Below are 26,726 nucleotides of genomic sequence, written 5' to 3'. Positions count from 1 at the left end.
TGTATGATGTCCTGACTGGTATTTTGAACTGGGATCCAGATCAGTCATATCGTTCAAGTCCAAGTCGAGTCTTTACTACCGATAGTCTTAACAGGGATGTCGCCCACGAGGGAAGCATGTCAACGACATGCTCTAGTACCATGCATACAATGTGCGTATTCATAGTCATCACTATATATCTCACATATTACATATCGTATTTTTCGCCATAGCTCACACTGACTGTCATGTGATTATTGATAGGCTCTTGCCCACTACAAACGGTTCACGACCGTCCACTTCGTTTCCAAGACTGAACATTCACAGATGACCTTCAGCGCACAATAGCATACTATTACTGCTCCTCAAACCGATTCCCAGCTTTAAATAAACAAAAAGTCCGTTATGGGTATAAACATTACTGATACGAAAGTCGAAAATAAAATAGTAATAACGTCAGCACGGGATCAACATGCAGCACGTTAAAAAAAAGTGTGAAGATCGAGGCATTTACAGCGTTATCCATGCCCCAACAACAGCTCCTCCGACCGCTGTAACGAGGCCAGTGAGCACAGGGGAAGAAGTGAATCCGAAAGAGCGTAGGTTAAGAGCAGCGTTTGAAGACCTGTCAAGTAATATGTTGGTCAGGCGTCAAATGACACTTTGAAAAATCGCATACGGAGAGTTGGTGGCGACTGCGCCCTGGAGAACGGTGTATTGCGATCCAGCAAAAGAAGTAACCTGGGCTCCAGTGCCGGTAGCGAGAGTGATGGCAGCACCACCCGCGGAGGTCACTACGGTTTCTGCTTTGCCACCGATGGCTACGCGAAAATGAAATCATTATAACCAATACTATCGCATTGAAAAGGAGAGATACTCACACGTCACTGTTGCGTAGACACCGCTGTGAAACCAGGTTGATGCTATGTTGTGACCAGTTATTAGAAATAAAATATCGTCTAGCACACGAAAGTTATACCATCTGAGATACCCCTCGAAGCTATATATACAAATAGCTATTAGAATTGTTCGAGTCTGGCTGAAAAGATACATACCTTCGGATAATCCCTCGCTGATACCAACGGAAGCTAGTAGGTAATTCATATTTTAGCTTGGACATTTGCTATGGTGAATTATGCATGTTCGTACCATCGGATAATCCCTCGCTGATGCCAACGGAAGCTAGTAGGGAATTCATATTTAGCTCGGACACTTGCTATGGTGAATTATGCATGTCCGTACCATCACTGACACCGACGGAGTACCACGAAGCTGCATCGGATGTAGCTCTGGTGTACCATGATCCAGCTACCGACGTAGCAGAGTCTATAATGCTGCCAAGGTCTGAAATTCGATCAGAAGGAGAGGAGGCTGGGTATTCAAATACGGGCCTACCTCGACGATCAAGGGGAATGGGTTCAGCACAAGTTGAAGCCGCCAGGGCGAGGACGAATGAGGAAATAATGATACTCTTTGCGAACATGGCTGTAATGTTTGTTGTGGAGGTAAAAGGGGCTGGTGAATCTGTTCGAAAAAGCTAGTGACAATATGAAAATCGAATTGGTCGTGGACGAGATATGTAAAACGAATGGCAAGAGGCTTTTTATGATCTCCCAGCGGTGCACAGGTGTACGATGGGCAGCCGTAAGCGACGGCGGCATTGCCATCAATTGCAGCCAGTGTGGTTGCAGTACAGCCATGTAACCACGAACAGCTCGGTCCCGATATGGCAACTGTCGTAGAACCACGGTCAGGTGTGGCACCGTGGCTCTCAAGCTCTCTCTCAGCTCATTCCCAACCGTATCCCAGCTCTACAATGCCCCGTGCAATCATATCTCCCTCAGTCCTCGCATCTGACTTTGGTCAGTTGACTGCAGAATGTAAACGAATGATCAAAGGTGGCGCAGAATGGCTGCACATGGGTATGTCTACCTCCTCCCCATCCTCATCGATGACCTTGACCGGGTGTCTGTTATCCAGATATCATGGACGGGTATTGGCATAACCATTCACTTCGCTTCCCTATGCTGACAGCACCCCGATCAGCCACTTTGTCCCCAATATCACCATGGGTATGTCACCCAATACATTCCTCAGGCTTCCCTCCGTTCACAGCGAACAGGCGCACCCGTTCTTTCTTGCGTTTCAAAAGGCGTCCCAGGCATATTCATGGATTGCCACATGATGGTCGCCCAACCGGAAAAAGTATACCTAAGAATCCCACCGTTCGATCCATACCAATATATTTACGTACACCTGTACAGTGGGTCGATGACATAGCCAACGCTGGCGGTTCTTTGTATTGCTTCCACATCGAAGCCACCTGTAAGTCCTCACAGACATCAACCGCTTACTACAATCCTGTCAATACCTCCCGTAGCCGATGCTCTGTCCATCATCAATGCCATTCACGAGAAGAAGATGAAAGCCGGCGTAGCTATATCTCCAGACACCCCCTCCTCCGCCATCACAGACGACATCGCCGCCGCCGCCGACATGCTACTCGTCATGACAGTCTATCCCGGTGACCGAGCTTTCCCCGTTTGTCACAAACTACCTATTTAACCCTCAAATCCATCATCTAGGGCGCGGTGGGCAAAAATTCTTGGAGCGCTGCGTTCCGAAAGTGGCCGAACTTCGCGCCCGGTTCCCCGACAAGGACATCGAGGTTGATGGTGGTGTCGGTCCGAAAACGATTGATGTCTGTGCTGAAGCAGGTCTGAGAATTCTTGGCGACACTCCATTTAGCGCTCACTCATAATATTTCAATTCAGGTAGCAACGTCATTGTGGCAGGCACAGCTATCTTTGGCGCCCCTAACCCTGACGAGGTCATAGCTACACTGAAGGCTACTGTCAACACCGCCCAAGCCAAAGCCGCAGGCAAGACTGCATAGCGCAGCACATAGCATGCGTGCTGCGTGCATGAAATATCAAGCACAGGAGCATTTGCGCAGGCAGTCAATATGATTTGTGAAACGTCTGTCATTATAGACAATTGATATGCGATAGACATATCGAGGGAATCCCGAAATTAGGAAAATAGCTATGTAAATTACAGCTCTGTGAAAACCTATCACGTATTCCGCATGGCATAAAGCAGATCCGCTTGTATGGTCCAGGATAGAAAGAATGGGGTGTTAAAAATATAGACATTGGAAAAGGTATAGTTTGAAATTATGGATACGTGAAGGTACGAATGGCACTCAGAAGGGACAGTCTATTGAGCAGTAGAAAGAGTGCAGCTCTGTGTGTCTACAATATAGGGGCATCACCGGTAAAATCGTGCATGAGATAGGTAAACATAAGACATCAGGGTCACCATTGGATCCATTCGCCATACATATTGGGTCGGTCGCCACGAATATATGCTTCGAAGGTTCTCTTCAGAACTGTGGCCCAGTCAAGGTCGCGCTTGTCATCGGACACTTTGTCTGCCCAATCTTCTGGGTCGATGTCTGGAGTGGCAGCGGCACGGGCAGCTCTCTCGCCAGCCATAAACTTCGGCCCAAGATCTGGCCAATTACGTGATGCATCGAATGGCTTCCACCTGCGTAGCGTTAATGAGTTCTGGAAAGAATATAGACGACAGAAAGCCTACCAGAAGTTGTGGAAATGGTAAGAGTATGCGCCTCTGAAAAAGCCTTCGAAACCAAGAGCTTGAGGTGCCGCGCTGTTTTGCGCAGGAGTATCAAAGAAATCTGCAAACCTGAGAAGAAATATAATTCAACGGGAAAGAATACGATGAGAATGCAGTCGACCTACTCTATGAAATAAGGCTGAGGTGGTCTATCGCGTTGGTAATACTCAGTATTCAGCCATGCAGAATCAAACAACGCATCAGGAAGGCGCAGCAAGAGACCTTCGAGGTAGGCATCCTTGGTGTAGCGAGATACTGTCATGGGATGGAAATCAAGGCCATTCTTCAATGCTGTTCGGAACAAGAAAGACCCCAATGCCGAGTTCTTGTTCATACGGAGGACAGCTGTGTTATACTTCTCCAAGCGGGACCATCTGTAGGCAAATGCACCCTTCCATCCCCAAAGTTCTTCCCAATCACGTAAAAATATGGTGTCGGCGTCTAGATAGATTCCTCCGAAACGATGGCACAGAACAAATCGCGCCATATCAGAAAGAATCACAGATAGCCTATCATAAGATGATGAAGATTTGGAACCCGTGCGATTCAGCATATCGTCTTCATCAGATTTGTCGGTGTTCGTAGAAGATGCCTTGGATTCACCAGTGGCGTTACCAGTGTTTAAGCTCGCCTCAGTGGTAACTGTAGGTTCCACGACGCTCTTCGACTGCTGCTTCTCTGGAGGGACATTGATGATGTGACCACCAGAGTTGAACAACGTTTCTTTCAACGTTCTCCATTCATCTTTGAGCTCAGGCACGCCATCAAGCTGTTCAGTAGTGTTCCATAACTTGAATTTGATCACGTCCTTGAACCGCGGGTGGAGGAACGGAGCGGCCCACGGGTTGGTCTTCAGCTGGTCGAACATGTCACCCAATGCAGAAGGGTTCGGTACCGTCGCAGCAGGTCCCGGGTTGATCCACATCCAGAACTCTGGACGACAAAGGAAGGCTCCCTCATCATCTTTGACATGCAAACCGGCATTCTGAGTGAACAGGAAGGAAAGTAACGCAAGATACGGCTTGTCGGTGAAAGGACCTGTCCAGAACATATGGAACAATCGCGGGTTTTCGGGATCGCAAGGGGCAGGTAGACTTGAATAAGGAGTGTGCTGCAAGGTAGGACGCAGAGATAATGGAGTTTCCCATTCCGCACCTCTCTTTTTGACTAGTCCAGCGTTTGGATCCTGATCGCTAGACGATATTGGCCGCGGAGCGATAACATTACCCAGAGATATTTGAGCAGGCTCAGTGAAATTCTCTCTGTCTTCTTCCATATAGATGTATTTCCAGTCATCCATTTTACCCCGCCTCAGTCTATCCCCATTATCCAAACCGCCGCCAAGTCGGAGAACCTCTAGACAGTCACGTACATACTGCGGACAATGAGACTAAATAACAAAGATCATGAGTGACCATACCTTGTTTTCAGAGAAATCACAGTGTTCCATAATAACATCCAAGTCGGCGACGCTTCCAGGTACTGGTCGTGGTGGATAAGCGACATTTGGAGGCTGACTTTGTACATCCAGGTAAACTCGCCGAGGTCCATCACCGCGAGTTGTGGTGATGACAGGGCCTGGAGGAGGCCTGAATCGTGAAGGAATCGTGGGTGCTTTCCGGGGAGGCAGGGCAGGATTCAACAGCGCTGAGTTAAGCCCCACCTGCTCTGGGACTGCAAGGAAAGAAAGAGCAGATCAGATGACCGCTCCACTCGAAATCGATAAACGAAATGGTTCACTTTTGCTATTACTCGGATAATGACCACTTTCAATCTCCCACTTCCATATCTGCTGCAAGTCATCTCGCCCAAACACGAGAGTAGATGACTCGCCAAAATTCGACGTCCACTGTTTCTCCTCAGTGCCGAAACGTCGAGCAAAAACAAAAATGGATACAATGGCGGTAAGAAGTAGGGCCATCAGCAACAATGGCCCTCTTTTGCGCCCGATGCGTGGCAAGGTGAACTGATGCATGCGACTGGGATTCAACATGTAGAGACGCAGTCTGCGAGTCCGCACGCCGGGAATAGGTACCGACACGGGTATAACCCATGCCATTGAACGAGAATGTCGGTGCATCTTCTCCTGGACTGCAGAAGAATAAGTAGGGAGACCATTTGTCGAACGGCCTTTTTCAGCGTAGCCATTGCCACGTTGAGGCATTGGAAAATAGTCAGAAGAGGCCATAATACTGGATATGGATCTCCAATGGATTAGGCGTCCCCGACGACGCGATCGACGACGACGACGGGAGGGCAGGCGATGAGGAAAGGGACTTTTGAGGAGCGGACGTTGTGTACAGAGTGTAAAAATGGGAGAAGCTCAAATAAACCAAGCTAAATGTACCCGTGGGAAATCTCAGCTTAGGTATACTCCATTTAGCGTATGTAGCAAAACGGCCGTAAGAGCCATACACAGTACGTAGGCGCTGCACACCAACATTTATATCTGCTCCACCCCTCTTGGCAGTGGGAAAAGATGCTGCTGCGCAACCCTCTTTCTGCTGGCATACACCACAACGCAGTGGTGAGAAGCCGTGACGCGTATCGCATTTGACTATAATGCCAAACCTATTCTGTAACGCTAATCAGTTTGGCAAAAGATAGGATGACGGACCATGACTAACCTCCACTTGCTGTTTCCGGTGAATGACACAAGTCTCGCCCTTCTCCCACTAGACTAGGAGAAAAAATCTGAGGTAAAAATAAGACATTCCAGATGCAGCGTTACGGATCAATCCATGGCCATGCTGTTTCCTTCCATAGATGTACAAGTGCGTCACTTGGAAACTGCAAGCGCGGCTCAGAAAAACGTGCATTGATCAACAAACAGCTTGTAACACAGCATCAATCGTATTAGCTAGCTGTGCGGCATAAAATTAGAATTAGTAACCAGAATTTCATCTTTATTTCATGGAAGGGTTACTTACCATGTACAAAGATGAGGGGACTTCGAAAACCTCGGGACATTAGAAAGCAATAAGTAAGGGTAGGTCAGGTATATAATTCATCGCATGTCCCAACCAAAGGAAGCGAATACAAAAAGAAGGAATCAAAGGGAGTTGTCAGAGAAGAGCATCCATGAACTACACCGCATCAATGTCTGAGTGCCCACATATAACAATGTCTAGTCCTGAATAATACGGTAAATGTTTAGGAGTGCAATGGGGGTAACGAACATTCGCAAAGAGATGATAAAATATCCAAACTGATGATCATGGGCACCACGATGCGGTCACCACTGAAGGAATTCGCCATACATGTTGGGTCGCTCCCCTCGAACGTATGCCTCGAATGTTCTCTTCAAGACAGTCGCCCAGTCAAGATCACGCTTATCCTTTGAGACCGCGTCTACCCATTCATCAGGGTCGAGATCTGGGAGAGCGACAGCACGAGCGGCCCTTTCGCCAGCACCAAACCTCGAACCGAGATCTGGCCAGTTACGAGCGGAATCGAAAGGATCCCACCTAAATATACTATAAGTATACCCGGCTATGGACTGAAGAAATGAATTGTTCGCACCAGAAGTTGTGGAAATGATAAGAATAAGCCCCTCGGAAAAAACCCTCAAAACCCAATGCATGAGGTGCAGCACTACTTTCATCCGGTGTCACGAAAAAGTCTTCGAAACTACAAGAACATGAGCGTTAACTCTCATTCAATAATCGACTACTTACACGGAAAATGAAGGCTGAGGTGGACGATCGTGTTGATAACCTTCCATGTTCAGCCAAGCCGAATCGAATAGAGCATCAGGAATACGGAACAATAAGTTATCGAGATGAGCATCCTTCAGATATTTAGATACGACGACGGGGTGGAAATCGAGACCGTTTTTCAGTGCGGTTCTGAATAAAAATGAACCCAGTGCTGAATATTTGTTCAAGTGGAGGACTGCTGTGTTGTAATCGTCGTGGTATGACCACCTGTATGCAAAGGCGCCTTTCCACCCCCAGAGCTCTTCCCAGTCACGTAAAAAGATCGTATCCGCGTCCAAGTATATACCGCCATATCGATGGCACAGAATGAACCGTGCCATATCCGAGAGGATAACAGAAAGTTTATCGTATGAAGACGACGATTTTGAGCCCGTGCGGTTGACCATAGTATCATCATTTGACTTTGTATCTTCATCTGACTTTGAAGTGCTGACGGTTCCATTGCTGCCAGCTTCTCTCCCTGGGCTCCTTGCATGCTGCTTATCAATGGGTACATTCATGGAAACACCACCAGAATTGAAAAGACTCTCGCTCGATCGCCATTCATCTTTGAGTTCGGGGATGCCATCAAGCTGCTCGGTCGTATTCCACAACCTAAACTTGATAACATCTCTGAACCGTGGGTGAAGGAATGGAGCTGCCCATGGATTGGTCTTCAGTTGCGTAAACATGTCGCTCATGGCTGATGCATTGGGAACAGCCGCTGCTGGGCCAGGATTGATCCACAACCAGAACTGAGGGCGACAAACAGGAGATTCGCCCTGGCCCTTCAAATCCAATCCAAGGTTTTGGGTGAACAAGAAAGAGAGCAAGGCCATGTAGGGCTTATCGGTAAAAGGCCCCGTCCAAAACATGTGGAACAGGCGTGGATTATCCGGATCGCAGGAAGTCGTTGGGCTCATGGATGTCTGTGGCAATGAAGTAGGCGGGAGAACCATCCGAGGCTCCCACTGGACACCTCTCTTCTTCGTCAATCCCGCGTTTGAGTCGTGATGTCCAGTTGGAAGTGGTCTTGGAACAATGATAGGGCTGGCAGTGTGAGGCGTCTCCGTAACGTTCTGAGTCTCTCCATCGACGAAAATATACTTCCATTCATCCATCTCTCCCCGTCGTAAACGTCGTCCGTTATCCAAGTTTCCTCCCACTCGCAAGACTTCTAAACAATCGCGTACATACTTCGGCGGAGTTAGTGCTATCGATAGCCATACAACGAGTAGGTCCGCACCTTTTTTTGCGTGAAGTCGCAATGGTCCAGAATAATATCAAGATCAATCGTGCTGCTCGGCACTGGACGAGGTGGGTATGCAGCGTGCGAGGGATGACTCTCTATATCTACATACACGCGCCGAGGGCCGTAACCTCGAGTACTAGTGACAACAGGGTCCAATGGTGGTGTGAAAGGTGAAATGAGTGTATGTGCCTTTGCGGGCGGAATGGCAGGATTCGGTATGGGAGAGGTGAGCCCAATCTGCTGCGGTACTAAAGAAAAAGACAGACAAAGGTCACTTCTGACATCATAAGCCAGCACCGAACGTAGCTTACTTTTGCGGCTACTAGGGTAGTGACCACTCTCTATTTCCCACTTCCAGATCTTCTGTAGATTTTCACGTCCGAAGACCAACGTCGAAGGGTCACGAAAGGTCGGCGTCCAATGACGGTCTTCCATTCCCAAGCGCAGAACGACGATGTAAAGTGCGAATATGCTGGCAAGAAGGGCAAGACATCGACAGAGTGACTTTCGTTTCCGGCCCAGTCGTGTGATTTTGAAGTGGTGGGTGCGAGTAGAGCTTAATATGCGTAGACGTGGGCGACGCATGTCGGGACTGGAGACAGGAATCGCGAAAGGGAGAGACCACTGGGCTGTTGGCTGACGCCTGTGCAATTTTTCTTTAACAGCTGAGGAGTAAGAAGGGAGATTGCCGTGGTCGTCGTCGCGGTACATGCTAGCACCGCGCTGGAACGCGGCCAAGTAGCTGGACGAGGCCATTGGACCAACGGTGATGCTGGCGAGTGCTGCGCAGGGATGCGCGTAGGAGTGAGTAAAGAGTGTCGGTGAGGAAAGCTTGGAATCGTGGGCAGAGTATAAACAAATTATCAGTCAGAGAAGCATGGGCATGAGCCTGAGCTACAGAAGGGGAATACCGGCCTCATTTACAGCCTGTGGGTGAAAAGTGTAACAACCATCCCGGCATCAGATTCAGAGATATGAATAGTTCCTGATCTGAGAACTTCCAATGACATCCTGAAATTTAAACGCATGCTATGATACGTGGAAATGAACACTATTATCTGCAGATTTATGAAGCTGGCCAGATGGAATAACAGACACTCTTGAGATAATGTGCCCAAATCACGTGAACAGCCTTGTTATCCTGATGTGATTCTCTACGCGAACATAGCGCGTAGTACCCGTGCGTCTAGGAACAATCATCCTATAAGATATCCTATCGGTCGCTCCTACTTACGCGCATCAAACAGCATGGCCAAACCCGACCGCACCCGATGATCGATGTCCTCTTCAGCCGCGCGGTACGATATCAAAAGCTTTCATTACTTTTCATCGAAAATACAGCGCGAACAATGTGCAACAAAGGTAGCCCGTTATACTGTACAAACAGATCGCGCGTGCAGTCATACTTTCATACAAGTGTCTATCGTCTAGAGGTTCTCACAAGAACTCGGCCACAGATCTTCTCTTTAGTTGGCTCCTAGAGGCTGGAGCTCCAAGTCAGCAGGGTCAGTCGGGACAGACAGTACGCGAAGGGTGTTGGTGTGCCCAAGACCGCCCTTCCAGCCTTGCACAGCGACGATCGTGGTTCCTGTCTTGATGAGGTTCAAGTCAAGAGCATTGCGCAGCCCAAATCGGATGCGGTTGTCCACCTTCAGGAACAATGATACTCAGCCGCATTATTCTAAACGATACCAAAAGTACTCACATCTCGCTGCCATTGACTCTCGGGGATGCCCCTCGGCTCGGGGTACCAGAAGGGATAACAACCCCCTGTGCAGGTGAATTTGACGAGATGTCTGCTCATTCCGAGTCACTGTCGGTTAAATGCGTCAGTACACACGGAATGCTTGATCTACAGAAAGGATGGAAATACCCACCGGTGATAATCGGTACTCGGGGACGGTATTTGGAAATAAGACGTGCAGTGTTGCCACTCGTCGACAACACCAGAATAGCACTGGCGTTCTGCTCAGAAGCAGCAGCGACCGCAGCAATTGCTACCGTCTCGACCGTCTCCGTGGGACGGGGCTGAATGCTCCTGAGATCATCGTACAGCGGGGGATAGCAGATGGCGGCCTCAGCAAGAAGACACGTTTCGGCCATCATGAGAACTATCGAGTCAAAATCAGTTTCACATGGCGTCATCTTCTAATACCGAGAAGACAAACCTGATTCGACGGGGTAATTACCCTTGGCAGTTTCTCCGGACAGCATGACACAATCCGAACCATCCAGGACAGCGTTAGCGACGTCACTAATCTCTGCACGGGTGGGTCGCGGGTTGTACTGTAAAATATATAAATAACTTTTAAGAGAAGAAGAACGACATTGACCATACCGTCATAGACTGTAAAGGGAAAAAGACATCAGTATTGATAAGCCAAATGAGGTTAGGACAACTTGCCTCGAGCATCTGAGTGGCAACAATCACTGGCTTCCCAGCAATGTTGCACTTCGCGATCATCATTTTCTGTGCCAAAAAGACTTGGCTGGCGGGAATCTCGATACCAAGGTCACCACGAGCGACCATCACACCGTCGGTTTCCCTCAAGATCTCGTCAAAGTTCTCCACTCCCTGTTCGTTCTCGATCTTGACGATGATTTTGATGTTTGCACCGTCAGGTCCGAGCACTTTGCGAATATCTATTACATCTTGGGCGCGACGAATAAATGAAGCGAACACCATGTCAACGCCGTTCTTAACACCAAACTGCAAGTCTTTCTTGTCCTTCTCAGACAAAGGTGGGAGATCGACTTCTGTCTTGGGGAGGTTGACACCCTTGCGAGAAGAAAGAACACCGTTGTTCAAGGCGCGTACTCGTACGTTGTTGCCCTCGATGGAGAGAACGAGAAGAGAGAGGATACCTTGGGGTCATCCTGTCAGTAACACAACATAACCATACAAGAGAACATGCGTACCATCATCCACGTAAATCAGTTTGCCAGGCGCAGTGACCTTGGACAAGTTTTGCTAAATAAAAAGAAACTATGTAAGATATATGCTTCTTCTTCTTTGATAGCAAAGTCACGAACGTAGTCCATCCACAAGATTTTGTCATCGCAGATTTCGCTATATTTAGGGTCTGTTGAGACGATAAACTCATGGCCAGCTTTGATGGGAACCTATACGTTTTATCAGCGGGCTATACAACGCAGATATAAGACCCAGACGAGACGTACATCAGTTCCATCTCTCATGAGACCCGTTCGGATTTCAGGGCCTTTCTACGGTCGCAGCAACGTTTCAGATATATATACACACGACGGTTCATCAAACGGCTTACTGTGTCCAAAGCAATAGCAACGGGACGACCGGTGGGGTCCGCTAGGAGTCACTTCAGCATAAATCCAATCCGATAGAACGGTGTCATTTACCAGCCACCATCTTCCTCGTGTTGTCGATGACACTTTGGTGATATTCATAGGAACCATGCGAAAAGTTCATGCGAACTGTCAAATGCCATCAGCCAGGCAACACACAGATCGAAAACCATCTGATACCCACCGACGTTAACACCGGCACGCCTGAGCTCAGAAAGCTTCTCGACGGTGTTGACCTTGGGTCCTAAAGATCGCGAAACACAGACAAGTATCAGTTGATCACATCCACTACCCCAATACATCCACCACGCACCGATAGTTGCTATGATAGCAGTCTGATAGAAGGCAGTCAGTACTGGGGGCTTTTCTGGTAGATCAACACCATTCTACACACTTTGCGAAGGAACTTGGTCTCAGCTGTGGGCTGAGGTGCATTTGCAACGCTGAGGGTGGAGTTCCACTCTAATTGAGATCGGATACCATCGTGAGGGAACATTGTGCAGGAAGATTAACGATGGGTGGGGCTGTTTTTTGATTGTGGAGAGCGATGTGACGTCTAAAGAACAAAAAGTCAGTTCTCTGATGATCTTTATAGAGAAAGATGGGCGGAGGTAGAGAGGTGAAGACAAAGATTAAAAGTATCCAGCCGCACCGCACCAGTGGCCTTATCGATCTTTGTGGACACTTACAGATTACGTCGAGTATCAGGACAAGAGAGGGTGGGCGTTCTTAGATAAATCGCGACGCGTACAAGGCGCATCGATGTAATCTCGGATTTATTATCTTTTTCATTACTCTCGGCCGTACACTCAAAATTGCCTGTCGGACCATACAGCCAATCATGCAAACCTGCTCAGGCTTGCGGCCGCCCAGAGATGCTGGGTAACGGGTAACCGAGAACTGCCTATCACTCATCGCACGTTCGCATGGTATCAAAATTCATTACGAAAAAACCACAAGTAACTAACTATGAACCCAGAGTAGATGATTAGAAAGTGCGTTAGTAGGTCCACCAGTGCAATAACTGGCTAAACAATCCAGAACAAAATAGAGGTCGAGTAGAGGAATCAAAACGGTTGCATACAATTTCTGTGAACAGAAGAGCTTCGATAGCATGTTGTAAAAAAAGGGAAGGGAACTTTTTCAAAGACAAATAATAGAAATCAATCGAAAGCGAGACGACAAAGCAACTGATCATCATATCACTCTCAGTGTCCAGCCATGCAAACCGCCATCTACTGCTGCTGCTGCCTGAGCAGCCGCCAGCCAGCTCGTATCAATACTGGTGCCACTGGGACTTGATGCACTGGCAGCAGCCATCGTTCCAAGATCCATCGTCTGGAAGACATTCTCGCACGCGATGGTACGCCCAGAGTGGTACCCAACCCCGTCCGAGGCCCGGATAAACAAAAGGGGAAGACTACGCCCGGTAATCGATGGTGGTGGGGGCAGTGGGGGGTTCCCATCAAGATGTGGCCCCGACGTCGAAGCTTCGTTTTCAGATGATGATGTTTGACCTAAAATATTACCATTCGGCGGTATGGCATCCTCTTCGAGAGCCTTGATGACATCCATCAAAGAAGGCATTTCGACAATAACAATGGTATGCAAAGGTGCCGATTGTACGTATCGGGGAGAAGCAAGTACTGAAGAAACTGAGGTAGCTCCTATAGACGCATTCTCATGTGATCCTGTGTCTATTGGCGTCGGGTTTGGTATGAAAGGCGATATGCTCGTCAGTGGACCTGGGGGTGTAGCTTGATAGACACGTTGGCGAAGGGGTCCGATGTTGCCAAGATATACGGCAAGCGGCGTTTGTGTCCCCGATTTGGGATCATCGTAGAAGAAGTTTGACACCGTCATCTCCACAGTATTGTTCGCTGGACGATAGACCGGCGATGTGAAAAGAGTTGGGAATGGGGTAATCGGTACTTCAGGTATGGAATTATTTTGACCAAAGGCGTCAAAAAACGTGTACTGAAATTTGGCTAGAAAAAACAAACGCGAAATGTCGGTGATAGCTCAGACAGTAAATTGTATCACGTACAGATACCAACGATTGTCCAGCACAAATAGTCATCTACTTCATCCGTTATGGTACGCACGCCGTCTTTCGTTTCATCCCGTACACGAGGTGATTGAAAGATCAAGGGGTGCGTGCCGGCTTGTGATGACATTCCGGGCGCTGGAGGAGCGACAACACCAGGTGTACCAGGAATGGGCCCTGCAGCGGACAAGTAATGCCGTGAGCCATCTGGATTGACCCTTTGCAAGGCAATCTTCTGCATTTGGCTAACTGGACCGCCATCTTCAGCAGAAACGCGACCCTTGTCAACTTTACGTATGACTAGGGGAGATGTGGAGATGCCGGATTGCACGTCTGACAATATAATTTCACAGCCGTAAGTCACAGGCTGTGGACCACCTGAGATATCGTGAACGTGAGTACTGAGTGGTAATATTTTCCAGTCACGTGGTCACGTACCCATAGGAGGCGCGTCGTTTGGACGTTGTACGACATTTACATTGAAAGCTGACCAGGCTACATTACTGGCACACAATTGCGCGTGATCAATGGTCATGTATTTTGTGCGCACAGTTTGGGAATTGATGCGGTTGAAAAGAGACACTGGGCCCCCAGCCAGGATGCAAGAAGAGATGTTACGCGTCTTGGCGGTCTTCTTTGAAGGCTTAGAGATTATGGTTACTGGAGCTGAATCAAAAGCTGCCCATACACGACCACCGGGGGGATCGCCACCCTCTGCGGTGGGGTGTGCAGGGGGAGGTTCTACTATGTCGAGAGACAGCTGAAAACTCTTTGCCTTGGCGGTACCAGTCACATGTAAAAATTTGAAGCTTGCTGTCATTGTATTATCAAGAGGAGCCTTTTGCTCAAAAGAGCGTTCACCGTTTTCAGACACGACAGACATTGCGAGCTGCTGTGAGCGCATGTGCCAAACAGGACCCTCGATATGCACGACGGGTGGGGGGCAAAGAAAACGCTTTTCGCTGCCATAGGATTTCTGGGCAACAGCAGCATGGAGACATATCACGGTAGTCATAGGTACGACGCGTGAAGGATCCTGGGATACATGGTCACGGACGATGCGGCGAATCTTGTGATGAGGGTCCTCGGAGTCTGTGTCGTCCAACTTGCGTTTTCCGGTTGAATTTGAAGGCTTAAACGCGGACATTGAGGAAAGAACGCGTCTGTAAGTGACGGAAATGTCAACGTACCTGTGATAATGAAGCGGGGTGATGGGGCGTTGTATGCTGAGCGGGCAAGGGGGGCACAGGGGGGGTTGTGATGCTCCAAGTAAGCTGCTGACCATTGTTGACATTGGGATCTTTCCGAGATGCAGCGAGTATTGATTGTAGAGAGGCGGTTGGATCTGGATGTGAAAGAACAGCGGGAGAGGCTGAGGTCAGCGGGGAGGAAGGATGGGGAACGCCATTTGAAAGATGGAGATGGTTCTGGGGATGCTGATGCTGATTGTGGTCATGAGTGTGGGGTGAAAGGTCTGGAGGGGACGGATTGAGGACGAGATTGAGGTTTTGGTGCGAGGGCGACGTTGAGCGGGAGGGTTGCTGGGACGGGATGGACGGGGAGTGGAGGAGAGCTGGGTCCGTTTGCTGAGCCGAGGCCATTTGGAGGTGTGGGGAAGAGAAAGGATGGAATGTCCTCATACTAATTCCCGGACTGAGGGACAGATTACTGCAAGCTGTGGGAACCAAGGTGGGAAAAAACAGACGTCTGTGAGAGTTTCAGCGAGAGCGACGAGAAAAAATCATCCCTCTCTTTTCCCACGCTGCACCCCGTGAGATCTTTTGTGTATTTGTGTCCCCACCAGAGACCCCGCGCACACATCCCCGGGGTCCGAGTCTATTCGTGTCGTGCAGTACATTTTACTTCAGTTCGTAGTCCTACAAGATGCCTCTCGTCAACACCTGCACACTCCGCCGCACTGCCCTCGTCCAGCTCGTGCTCCCCTCCCTGTCCTCTTCCTCCCCGCTCGTCGACAAGAACAGCTCTCCAACCGCACTCGTCGCCAGCATCGTATCAGACTTCTCGTTCTCCGTCTGACGCCGCGCACTCAGGGCGAGGTAGAGTGACTCGTGGTCGACCGCTTCCTCGTCCGAGTACGGAGAATACAGCCTATCCTCTCTATACACCCCGTTCTTCTCTTTTGTCGCAAAATATGTATCTGCACCGTCAGGAACGTCAGTTCACATCTTTCTGATATGCTTTCCGGCCCCCATACCAAGTGACAAGATGCCCATTTTGTCCTCTCCCTTGATGGCCTCCTCAGCCTTGTCTTCTTCCATCCGTGCGAACCCAGCGGGCCCCGGAGTCGTAGGCAGCGACCCATCACCTTCCTCCGAAAACGAGTACACGGAGCTCACCGCGTCCCGCTTCGCACCATATTCGTCCTCCTCCTGCCGTAACCATTCCCACCGCTCTTTCTCGGTCGTAGGAGACGCACTGTACGACGCCGGAAAGAACCCTGCAAGATTGAACGGATCCTCCCTGTCTCGTGGCGTACTCAGCGGCGACACGGCCGTCCCTGGTACATTCGACCCATAACCCAACCTCACAAGACCTTTCAACCGCAACTGTGGCAGATCATCTAGGGTTGACTTGGCCCTTGTTATTCCTGGCCGTTGTGTGTATAGCGCCTTGTCCAGAGAGTGGGGAGCTGTCTTGGAGCGGGGAACAGCCATGGTAAGGGCAGCACCGGTCTCTGTCTGCCTTGTTCATAAGAGCAAAACCAATAGACTTGAAATTATATATGAGATAACGTCGATACCCCAAGAAATGGTGATTTCAAAGTCAGCGACTGTCCAAGACATCCTAGTCTAGATTCAGTCGGACTCCCATGACCAATTCCAGCCACAGCTCATATCAAACCGCAGGTCTCGCAAAAATAAAAACGAGACACGGAAAGAAGACCAGACTCGTTGCACCTAGATACAAAACTGCTGCAACCCGTCTTGGGAGTCGTGCAGCATGCATTACAATGTTCCTAATCAAGTATACGTATCGACAGATACTTAATACGTGCAGAGTATAGACAGCGTGCAAAACCGAATCAGAAAATGCTAAAAATGAATCACTAAAAGTGATGGGCATAGTCTATCTCAAATACTGAAGATAGACGGTGAAGCGAACGGAGAAAAACGAGATGGAGATGATGACAGTGCGGTTGCGGGTTCGAAAATCGTATAGTCCACAAAAGTCCAGAAATACATATTAAAGTGAAACGAGTGACCTGTTAACACCAAGTTCATAACAATAGCGCCTACCACGGGTCCAAAACCCACAAATGAAATCACCACTCATGACTGCCTCTAACTTGGTGGATCTCGTGGGAAGCCAGAAGATCGACGCCTATCTGGAGCAGCATCGCGAGATCTGTTCTGGCCCGGGAACGGTACAGCAGGAGCAGCATCGCCCTTCACCACACGGGAATCACGCTTTGAAGTCGTGCCTCCCGCGCGCTCAGGTTTCACTCCAAGCTCTGCATCCTGCTGGTTTCGCTGCCAATCTTCCACCCTCATCACTGACTGGCGCTTCGATGAAGATCCACCAATTTGAGCCAACTTGTCCGGGGTCAAATTGCGTGATTGGCGGTCGCCGCTCTTGTTAGGCTCGAGGACGGTAGAACCCCTCTTTCCAAGTTCATCTTCAGACTTGCGCTTGGTCCTTTCATCCCTAGCAATCTGCGCCGATTTCTCCGCGTGCCGCTTCGTCACCAGTTCCTTCTCGACAGCCTTGGAACGTTCCCATCTCTGCTTCGCTGCGTCAATTTTTGCTTGCTCTTTGGCAGCCTGGGTAAGCGGTGACTGCAAGGTTTTCATCTTCTCACGATGTCTCTCTTCCAGTTCCTCATAAGTGGCAACACGCTGAACCTCTGGCCTTTGAGGAGTAGGAGAGACAATGTTCTTGCGAGGAAGAATGATGGGAACGTTATTCACCGGCGCAGCCGCTACAGGAGACACGCTGGTAGGCCGAGGCTGCTTGGGCCTCCTGGTGTATGCCCTGGGAGGGGGAGACAACGCAGCAATCGGAATATCGTCTGAAGATACATCTTTAACAGCCGCATCATTCCCTGTAACATCGGGGTCCAATAAACTCTCTCTTCTCTTCCGTTGCACCAGAGCTTCAGTCACAGCTTGAGGGACAGGGAGCCTCGCGGCCGAGGTGCCAGCTGAAAGACTTGGCTTGATGGCAGTGGTTGGGATGGGCGCTGAGATGCCTGATGGAGGCTGAAGAAGTTTGCGGTCACGAACATAAGAATCCCAATCTTCATCCCGGAGCGGGGCGCTGGTGGGTCGACCGATCGAAGCACCGAGAGGAGGCGAGTTAATCATCGTGTCCAGCTCCATGGATTGAGCTCTGTTTCGAGGGTCCGGCTGCCTGGGAGGACGAGAATGAGGTATGCGAGGCATAATCGCATTGTCAAGATCATAACTGAGCGTCCGCCGCGAAGTCAAAGAGACGTGCCGCGACCGAGAATCATCAGAAGAGTTACCGGGCGTCTCAGAGCGGAGTAAATCAATCGAACGTCTGATGGTCTGAATTTCTGCTAGGAGCTCTTCTTTACGCTGGAGTTCAGGATCTGAAGCCGTTCCCGTCTTCTTGACATTATTGAAACCTTCAGTTATAAAACTTGAGGGAACGTCTTCCTCAATTCCAAGACCAAGGTCCAACGTTGGTAGAGCACCAGGATTCTGGGAGTGCCTAGCTGCATGCCGAGCTTCCTCGTCCGGAATAGGAGCGGCCATGAACTCGGATATGCCCGACTGATGACGAGCGCGGCGGTCACCCGTCAGAGTCAACGTAGATGAGCGCCCCTCATTAGAGTCATTCATAGATGGGAATTCCTTCATCAGTGGGATACCAGAATATCCGCTTCCGTATCGCCCATGTCTTCCAAGTGATGGATGCTCCCTCTCCCATTCGTCTTGCTCTTTGGACAAATCGGCGAATCTGCTCGAAGCTTCAAGCTCAGCTTCTTCATCTCGCTTCTTTTGCTCCATCGATATTTCCTTGAGTTTGTGCTGAAGGATTCGTAAAATCCGAAGCTGAACAGCTCCTCCCATCAGTGCGATTGCGGCCATAAGTCCGAGTTCGATCTCCATCGTCTGCGTCACAGGAAAGGCAATGCCGTTACTTGTATACTTTGGGAATAAGTCGGTGAAGCCCAAATTCCAGATGTAGAACTAAATTGCAACAATTAGTGAGTACACGTGTACGTATTGATATGATATATTACCTCTTTCAAACCCGCGGAAGTGTAGCAGTCGATTCCAAGAATGAAGGCCGAAGATCCGACCACCGCCGTCGCAACGAGGAGAACGTGCCAGTGTAATTTTGGAATGGTGCAAAGAACAAAGCCAACGACACCACACGCTGTTTAGAGGTGTCAGTGACGGCATTAGTGGATGGCAACGAATTACTGACCGATATACAGGATCCACCGCAAGCCGATGGAAGCGATTACTCCTCCGTCCTTAAAGCATTGGATCCAGAGGCCAAAGGCAAAACCGCCCCATGCACCTATAAAGTATTTGGAAGCTTTCCAGAAGAAGATGGTGATACCTCCTCCCATGATACCTGCAACTACAGAGGCAAGGACGAACATGCCTTGCAAGGTATTATTGGGAGGATTTATGGCTGATAAGACACCAAATTTCAGAATGAGGACAAAACAGACTAGTGAGAGTGTATAAAACCCAATCAGGAAAAAAGATGTCCTGTGTGCGAAATGAGAATCCAATCTGTGAATCAGAGTGTCTAGATGAACTTGCCATCTGTTCTTGTGGCCCCAGAATGCACTGGGAAGGCCTGTGAGGATAAGAATTGCTCCGAGGACACCAAAGGCAGGGTTAAGTTTTGTATCGAGCACGATAGGAGTCGGGGTGGGACTGGCAGAGGATGTAGCAGATGCTGCTGCAGATATTGTTTTCGTAGCATTGAATGCGGTGGGAACAACTGTCGTGAGAGGAATGTTCTGATTTCCGGAACGACTGACGATGGTGGTGGTGTATGAGCTAGTGGTTGGCACGACGGTGACATTTGCAGATAGTGTAGATGAAACAGCGGTGGTTGTGGTTGCACTAGAGCTCTGAGCTGAGACTTGTACAAGGAGGGAGGAGGAAAGAAATAAGAGGCATAGTAGCATGAAGCATGCCTGGAATGAGACGTGTGGAAACATGGGTACTGGTGAAGGAGAGAAAGAGAAAGCCAACCTAGCAAAGGACTTGGGATAGCCCTGGCTGCGAAAGAGAAAAGGGAGGGCCAGGGAAGAAAGGTCACGGTTGCTGGCAGAGATTCATGGCCAGTTCTGTGGTCAGCCGCCACGCCCTATTGGCTTCGATCCGTCTCTCAACACGCGCGGGAATCTTTTGCTAATTTCGTACCAACTTATCCCAATCAGGACCACTTTGCCACATTTCGTGCACTTTTGCTGATACTTTTAGAACACGGCTATATACTTCCGACCTGAAGGTGGACGTCTTTACCCATGTAACCAGGCAATCTCAATAGCACCACCCTAAGAATCTACCCAAACCGAACAGCAGTCACTAGCTCAAAGGAACGTCGGTCAGAAAAAAAAACTATCCTTAGTGTCCACTTACGTCTCCTATAAGAGTTGCTTCTTCTAGTTAGCACCAGCGCTGCTGAGCACCGACCATTGCGGACCTCATCACGAAACGCGGCCGTCCTTGGCCTCGAGCTGTAAACGCGCATGTGGTGCCATCGCGCGTCTCGACGAATTCCAACCTGTCAAGCGTTTCACCGAGGCCCAGCCAAGACGGAGGGCACTGACCGATTGCATCAGATAGTGGCCATGCGTTTTAGCTGTATTCCATTTGCTTTCATTGTAAACTTGTGGTAACGAATAGCCTAGCACCTGCGCGCACTCATAGAAAGGATGTTATAAACTTGGGATACCATTTCACAATTAAAGTGGTTCTATCATACGTCGTATTATTAGTATCGCTGATAGAGAGTCATACGCACGAGGAATCCAAGCCGCCGCTCGACAGCCCATACCCGCGCGGTTCATCTCCAAAACAACTACTCGACTGTAAACATCGACCACGCTGTCGATGGATATTATAATGCTCCGTGACGAATTGATCTCCTTGCATCTCCATATCCATTAATCAAAATGTTCAAGTTTGGCTGGAATGATGCCAAGCTGCCTCAATATCAAGGCCATTTTCTTTGGCTCATCTCGGATTCGGACCTTTTTCTTCTCCTTCACCTCTTGCCGATCCTCTAGGACAGTGATAACCTTCCCATTGCGGCCAAAGCGGCTAACGCGTCCCGCAACATGGAGATACGAGTCCGCCATCCGTCCGTCAGGAATTCCAACCAAGAAGACGTGAGTCAATGCAGGTAAATCTATCCCTCGCGTTGTCGAAAGTGTCGACACAAGCAGGGTGGGGCTTTCTTCGACAGATGCACCATCTTTGGACAGCAGATGAAAGCGACCGGCCTCGTCTGCAGTGAGATCCATTCCGTGGGCATTTACACCAAGAGCTCGCAAGTCGAAGACAGTGCGACGGACAGAGGCTGTTGGAGGTAAAACAAGGAGAGCAATGCTGGGAACGTCTAGAGCGAACGTTGCTGCTACAGCATCAAGCACAGCGGGGTTTATAACAGATACAGCTCCCAAGGCTTCTACATAATGTCATTATACGTGGAGATTCCCGGTTATAATAACATGATCGGACTCACTTTCGTCTCCGTCACTTTCCAGCATATCATCATCGTCCAAGAGAAAATAGGCATCATCTTCATCTCCCTCCTCCATGTCATTAAGAGCTTCTGACGCGATAGGAACTGTGCTATTTGCCGTTTTTACAGTTCGGGCACCACGGATATTTCGGATGCCATCATCGTCCGACACAACAAGGACGTGATGAGTCGTAGACCGATTAGCCCCATGTGAGGCACGCGACTTGGACCCAGACTTGACCAATTTCAACACATTCCCCCTTCTAAACCAGCCAAATTCTCCAAAAAATGCAGTCCGCAGTCGATTCCTCAGCGTCGCACTAAGCACAATAAGTTGGGGTCGAAAAGCCGGCGTTCGAGCAGATTCGAGCGGATTCGTGTCCCTGCTGTGCGGGGGATACAGCATATCCAGCAATTGTTTCAGAGCTTTGGGATGTTTGTCTCCCTTCTTCTTGACTTTTTCCTTGTTAGCCTTGCTTGCGTGACTTGACGCCCATTCCAGCTGCGAGTCAACTTCATCCACGACGACGGTAGATAACGATGACAGCTGTAATACATGGGGGTTTACTGCCAGCATGTCCTGGATGGCTTGAGGTGTACCTATGAGAATATGAGGCGGATCATCACGAAGCGCAGACACCCCATCTTCTGTCGGACCGACGATAGACTGCCGCACAGCAGAAGGCAAGTTTTCAGGAGAGCTGCCTCGCACGAGTATTTTCAAAGTGGACGACAATGAGAAGGGCGCAGAGCCGTCGTCAGTCGGCGTGGCCAACTGGTGGGCCCAGTGTAAGAACTGGTACGCAAGGTCACGGTGAGGCACGATCAATAGCGTTGTTATCGATTTTTTAGGAGTAGCGTCATTGCTTTTCGCGTTTACTTTTACGCGTTGCTTGCTGAGAAGTGCCAATAGCAACGCGAAGGACCTGAAGATGCAAAATCAGAAGAAGACTAGACTTGAGTACGGGCTAACATACTTCCCAGTACCAGTGTAATCCTGAATCAAAATGTCCTTCTGACCTAGCACCGCCGGAATTATCTTTTTCTGCATAGTGGTTGGATGGTCGACATTGGGAAACGCTGCCCGTAGGATAGAAGCGATAGACGGTTTGATCCCTACTGCCTCAAAGGTAGGGTGCGCCTCCTGTAATACATCATCCTTGAACGTGTTGTAGGCTGCACTCTTTGGCGTTAGAGAAAGGGCGTGTGCCTCTGAAGCACGGCTCATACACCGAACGAAGACGGTATTCTTGCATGTTGGTCGCCGAACCCAACCATGAATCGCAGCGGCTGTTATGGACGTAGGACGAGGAAATTTCATAGGCAGCCAAAACTCGCCACAGCTTCGAAATTTGTCAAGTTGAGGCCTGCCTTATGTACACAAACCGGCAATAACATCTTACACATATCTGGCTCAAATTCAAGGTTCAAATATTGGGTATCGTTACTTGAAAAGCGACTATATTACGAGGAGAAAAACATATCGGTGGGGTTAGACAAATATTGGAGAGCGAACGAGACGTTGGATAGTGATCTACAATAGTCGCAGATGTTAAGATACAAAGGAAACTGCCAGGAGAAGTGGTGGTGATCGTAATTAAAAGAGAGTACGTGGCGGGTCATGTCAAGTGTGAGGATGGAAAGCCATGCCAAAGAATGCAGAAAGCATACTTGAACCAGAGGAAGGTCGACGTCACCAGAACATCTCAGTGGCGCTACCAAAGCGTAGCAGCATAAATACTTCGCAATCAAGATTCACTTCCGATGGCAGCAGCAGCGTCAATAATGACTGGCGAAGACGACGACGACCGCTGCTGATCCTCCTCGGTTTCTTCGGTATGTTCGCCATCCATCCTCGCGAGTTCCTATTCCTCGGCGTCGGCGATAGGCTCATAAGTGCTCCTATCGTTCCTGTAAAGTAGACGGCTGACCCAACCCCGTTCGGCAGGATTGTTGGGCTTCGGCCTCCGTACAGAGTTTATAGAATGATGGTCAGTGGGGAACGTGTTAGACATAAGGGATGCTCTCTCGGACTCATAGTCCAAGCGCTCCTCTAAAACCGCGGAATTAGTGTCTTTCGATGGTGTTAATTTCGTTTAATGTTACCTTCACCGAACACAGCGTCCATTTCTTCTAATGGTACGCCCTTGGTTTCAGGATATACTGATAAGAGGGCCCTTCAACAATCTTACCCACGGTAACACTTATTGCGTACTTACGGAAATATACTGGAAATCGTTTTAATGAGTCATTTGTATAAATGAAGACAAGCATGCTTACCCAAGACAAAACTGCAAGCACAGTAGAACCCATGCATGGGATACAAGCGCCAAGTAATCACCTCTTGCAAGTAAGGAGTTGTCTCCCCGACAATGAAGTTGAATGCCCTAATACATATTCAGGAACACCCATAAATGCATCAAGGAGTGGCAACGATTACCAGTTGGTAGCAGTGGAAAGCGATACACCTTTAGCTCGGAAAGTAAGGGGCATAATCTAGCTTGGGTTGAGCTTGGTTATTAATTAATGCTATAGACAGTAACACACCTCGGGAGGATACAACCACGGGAGGGGTCCCCAACTAGAACATTCATCAGCCAGGGTAACTTGGTCGTGGTATTGGTACATACCTGTAGCCAAACGCGGCATTGAAGATGATGACGCATATGACAACAGCTTTCGGTGTCATCGGTACATCTATGTACATCCACCACCCAGTAGCTCCAAGAGCAACACCCATCTGCGTAAAGATAAGTCAAATAGAACAAAATATGAGGTGTTAGGAACAACGAACAATTACGGCACCAGTGAGAAGGATGAAGCGACGACCCCATCGGTCCACTAAATACCATCTGAAGAGTGTACAAGTTAAGATGGGTATCTGGGTGTGTAAGTGGAGAGAATACTAACGGAGGTAAAGTGCTCAAAACATATATGATGGAGTTGATTCCAGTCATGAGAAGAGCATCACGTCCAAGCCATCCAGCCTCTACATGAGAAACATGTTCAGCATTTACATTGTAAAAGAAAGCACCAAAATCCATACCTTCAAACACAGAAGCTGTAAGTGAAAAATAAATGCAAATGTCAATGAGTAGTGTAAAAGTAATCTCAGTCTAATGCTTACGAGCGTAGTATGAGATCACTTAAAACGATATTAATCAATTGAACATGAAGAAGTAATGTAGCTAATGCTTACCATTGATACCATTCTATGGATGCAATGAATGAAGAATGTGAATCAGTCAGAAATCGATAGATATATGTTACGTACAAGCTGAGCGAAAGCCTGCGAAGACATGGCGAGTAATACACGGCGCTTGTACTTTTTCCACATAACCGCATATGTACGCGGTTCACCCGATTCGCGCTGAGAACGTTCGATTGTCAGCATTACAATGTAGAAGCACTCAAATGGATGCTCACTTCTGACATAACTTTGTCTTTAATCTCTTGGTACTCAGCTTGGGCAACTACATCAGTTGGATCACCACCATGCAGGTCAACGATGACTTGCATGCCGGCAGCATCTTTGTCTGTGTCAATCAACCATCTAACACAAAAGTTAGTATTCACGACGAGCGCTAATGGAGTTAGCAAGTTACCGCGGGCTTTCTGGCATGACTAAGGAACCTGCGGCAAGAATAGCTCCAATCACACATTGCAAGAAAAGTGGTATGCGCCAAGCGTAGTCAGATTCGATGAAAGAACAGAAATAGTCGGTCCACTGAGAATCTTTGAGCATCCGCCAAGCTGAGAAAGTACGTAACTTACCACAGAGGTAGCATAACCGACGATGTTTCCAGTGAACTCCATGCAAGCCAGTGCACCTCTCTGTAAACATCAGTGGTAGGCTCGACAGAAGAAACAGTCGACTTACATGATTTGGTGGGGAAACCTCACTCTGGTATATAGGAACGATCGTGCTACAGCAAAATTATAGTTCTGAATGCCCCTCGGTTCGCGCGTCCACTTACGATAATAAGCCAACACCAAACCCACTAACTATTCGTCCGACAACCATGACACCAAATCCGGTGGTAAGCGTTTGAATGGCACCTCCAAGGGTGAACACCAAAGCGCCTACAAAAAGAGTGCCTTTACGTCCTATGATATCGCCCACGCGACCGGCCGCGAGGGATGTTGCTTTGCAGGAGAGTTAGCCAACTGTATGCACATTTGGGCGGTGTGGGCGTACCTAAAGCTCCGAGTTCCAACACTGCCACCATTGTGCCAAGTTGAAGCGGACCTGGTGAATTGAAATATTGCTTGAAATAAGGTCCTGTGATAATACCAGACATGACGCTAGAAACGAGTTAGAAAATTAAGAGATGGGCGTATGTGATGGAAATACCCTTGGTCGTAACCAAACTAGAAGGATTATCGGGAACCATCAGTGAACTGGAGATTCACGGTGTACATGTGTCGTCGACGTACGAGGAATACACCCAAACTAGCGAACACAGAAATGGCATATAGCAGGGGTTGGCCCACGAGCCTGTGTCGCGACGTAGGAAGAGCTACTTCGACCATGATGCATGGGCGAGATTGAGGATGGTTGAGGGAGAAAACAAGGTTGGGGCAGCAAAATGAAAGACAACGGAAATGTTAGGGAAAGTGGGGTAGTGATCCAAAAAGGTGTGCCGAGAGTACCGCCATCTCCCGTGTGCCACCGCCAACAAGCCGTGGTCATACGGGCGTTTGAATCATCAAAACCATTCCAGATACAGGCAACCATCATCCCCCAGTGTCCTCTATTCGCTTACTGTGACGTTATACGACAGGGAACATACACCACTTTCTTCGTTGTTCGTGTCGAGCACTTCCTCTCACCATGCCTCATTCAGATGCTTCATCACTGGACCTGTCCTCCGCGTCCTCCGATTTCTCTTATGACTCAGATGAGGAGTATCGTTTGGCGCAGAAGGAGTGGAACGAAAGCTTGGAGGAGCTCCAGCAGCTTGTTCTGGTGTTGCTCCTGCCATGGGTCGGCAAATGGATGGGCAGGCGCTCCAGCTACTGGGGTAAGCATGCAAATTTAGTATCGTTTTTACTTTCCACTAACATCATGATAGCATATGACCGC

General features: G+C 48.9%; 9 protein-coding genes across 9 annotated transcripts; all 9 read right to left on the bottom strand.

Annotated features, from left to right (window-relative positions):
• Window positions 1-489: 489 nt before the first annotated feature.
• On the bottom strand, window positions 490-1,462 carry SERLADRAFT_404911 (uncharacterized protein; the record flags this gene model as incomplete). Its single annotated transcript, XM_007312776.1, has 7 exons — window positions 490-604; window positions 659-800; window positions 861-902; window positions 1,035-1,067; window positions 1,129-1,161; window positions 1,222-1,323; window positions 1,375-1,462. 7 exons carry the CDS (start codon window positions 1,460-1,462, stop codon window positions 490-492), a joined length of 555 nt encoding a protein of 184 aa, XP_007312838.1.
• Window positions 1,463-2,208: 746 nt separating this feature from the next.
• Window positions 2,209-5,966, bottom strand: SERLADRAFT_412461 (uncharacterized protein; the record flags this gene model as incomplete). The annotated part of the gene is made up of 7 exons (XM_007312775.1): window positions 2,209-2,503; window positions 2,565-2,698; window positions 2,756-3,528; window positions 3,580-3,687; window positions 3,744-4,993; window positions 5,039-5,292; window positions 5,359-5,966. The coding sequence occupies 5 exons, from the start codon at window positions 5,804-5,806 to the stop codon at window positions 3,297-3,299; spliced, it is 2,292 nt and encodes a 763-aa protein (XP_007312837.1).
• An 887-nt stretch (window positions 5,967-6,853) lies between these two features.
• On the bottom strand, window positions 6,854-9,324 carry SERLADRAFT_404908 (uncharacterized protein; the record flags this gene model as incomplete). The annotated part of the gene is made up of 5 exons (XM_007312774.1): window positions 6,854-7,085; window positions 7,141-7,248; window positions 7,296-8,512; window positions 8,563-8,816; window positions 8,880-9,324. 5 exons carry the CDS (start codon window positions 9,322-9,324, stop codon window positions 6,854-6,856), a joined length of 2,256 nt encoding a protein of 751 aa, XP_007312836.1.
• Window positions 9,325-10,034: 710 nt separating this feature from the next.
• Window positions 10,035-12,385, bottom strand: SERLADRAFT_364683 (uncharacterized protein; the record flags this gene model as incomplete). Its single annotated transcript, XM_007312773.1, is given in 14 exon segments — window positions 10,035-10,217; window positions 10,274-10,338; window positions 10,358-10,381; window positions 10,446-10,679; window positions 10,737-10,854; window positions 10,934-11,433; window positions 11,488-11,539; window positions 11,602-11,691; window positions 11,749-11,793; window positions 11,853-11,893; window positions 11,944-12,018; window positions 12,074-12,133; window positions 12,203-12,224; window positions 12,284-12,385. 14 exon segments carry the CDS (start codon window positions 12,383-12,385, stop codon window positions 10,035-10,037), a joined length of 1,611 nt encoding a protein of 536 aa, XP_007312835.1.
• Window positions 12,386-13,086: 701 nt separating this feature from the next.
• Window positions 13,087-15,537, bottom strand: SERLADRAFT_432610 (uncharacterized protein; the record flags this gene model as incomplete). The annotated part of the gene is made up of 4 exons (XM_007312772.1): window positions 13,087-13,877; window positions 13,937-14,314; window positions 14,375-15,068; window positions 15,127-15,537. 4 exons carry the CDS (start codon window positions 15,535-15,537, stop codon window positions 13,087-13,089), a joined length of 2,274 nt encoding a protein of 757 aa, XP_007312834.1.
• Window positions 15,538-15,627: 90 nt separating this feature from the next.
• On the bottom strand, window positions 15,628-16,675 carry SERLADRAFT_455348 (uncharacterized protein; the record flags this gene model as incomplete). The annotated part of the gene is made up of 2 exons (XM_007312771.1): window positions 15,628-16,094; window positions 16,152-16,675. 2 exons carry the CDS (start codon window positions 16,609-16,611, stop codon window positions 15,814-15,816), a joined length of 741 nt encoding a protein of 246 aa, XP_007312833.1.
• Window positions 16,676-16,817: 142 nt separating this feature from the next.
• Window positions 16,818-20,163, bottom strand: SERLADRAFT_412457 (uncharacterized protein; the record flags this gene model as incomplete). Its single annotated transcript, XM_007312770.1, has 3 exons — window positions 16,818-19,113; window positions 19,167-19,303; window positions 19,355-20,163. The coding sequence occupies 3 exons, from the start codon at window positions 20,106-20,108 to the stop codon at window positions 17,239-17,241; spliced, it is 2,766 nt and encodes a 921-aa protein (XP_007312832.1).
• An 896-nt stretch (window positions 20,164-21,059) lies between these two features.
• SERLADRAFT_432607 (uncharacterized protein) lies at window positions 21,060-22,961 on the bottom strand (the record flags this gene model as incomplete). The annotated part of the gene is made up of 3 exons (XM_007312769.1): window positions 21,060-21,583; window positions 21,641-22,566; window positions 22,618-22,961. 3 exons carry the CDS (start codon window positions 22,959-22,961, stop codon window positions 21,060-21,062), a joined length of 1,794 nt encoding a protein of 597 aa, XP_007312831.1.
• A 140-nt stretch (window positions 22,962-23,101) lies between these two features.
• Window positions 23,102-26,223, bottom strand: SERLADRAFT_455336 (uncharacterized protein; the record flags this gene model as incomplete). Its single annotated transcript, XM_007312768.1, has 22 exons — window positions 23,102-23,208; window positions 23,312-23,693; window positions 23,747-23,803; window positions 23,860-23,868; window positions 23,921-24,027; window positions 24,081-24,136; window positions 24,188-24,221; window positions 24,271-24,380; window positions 24,435-24,492; window positions 24,551-24,629; window positions 24,687-24,701; window positions 24,768-24,785; window positions 24,840-24,852; window positions 24,915-25,010; window positions 25,067-25,193; window positions 25,246-25,367; window positions 25,415-25,474; window positions 25,521-25,566; window positions 25,618-25,786; window positions 25,839-25,945; window positions 25,995-26,011; window positions 26,078-26,223. 21 exons carry the CDS (start codon window positions 26,171-26,173, stop codon window positions 23,506-23,508), a joined length of 1,584 nt encoding a protein of 527 aa, XP_007312830.1.
• Between the last annotated feature and the right edge of the window lie 503 nt (window positions 26,224-26,726).

Source organism: Serpula lacrymans (assembly GCF_000218685.1).
Source record: "Serpula lacrymans var. lacrymans S7.9 unplaced genomic scaffold SERLAscaffold_1, whole genome shotgun sequence".
Classification (NCBI taxonomy): Eukaryota; Fungi; Basidiomycota; class Agaricomycetes; order Boletales; family Serpulaceae; genus Serpula; species Serpula lacrymans.
This window is presented reverse-complemented; position numbering and strand designations above follow the sequence as displayed.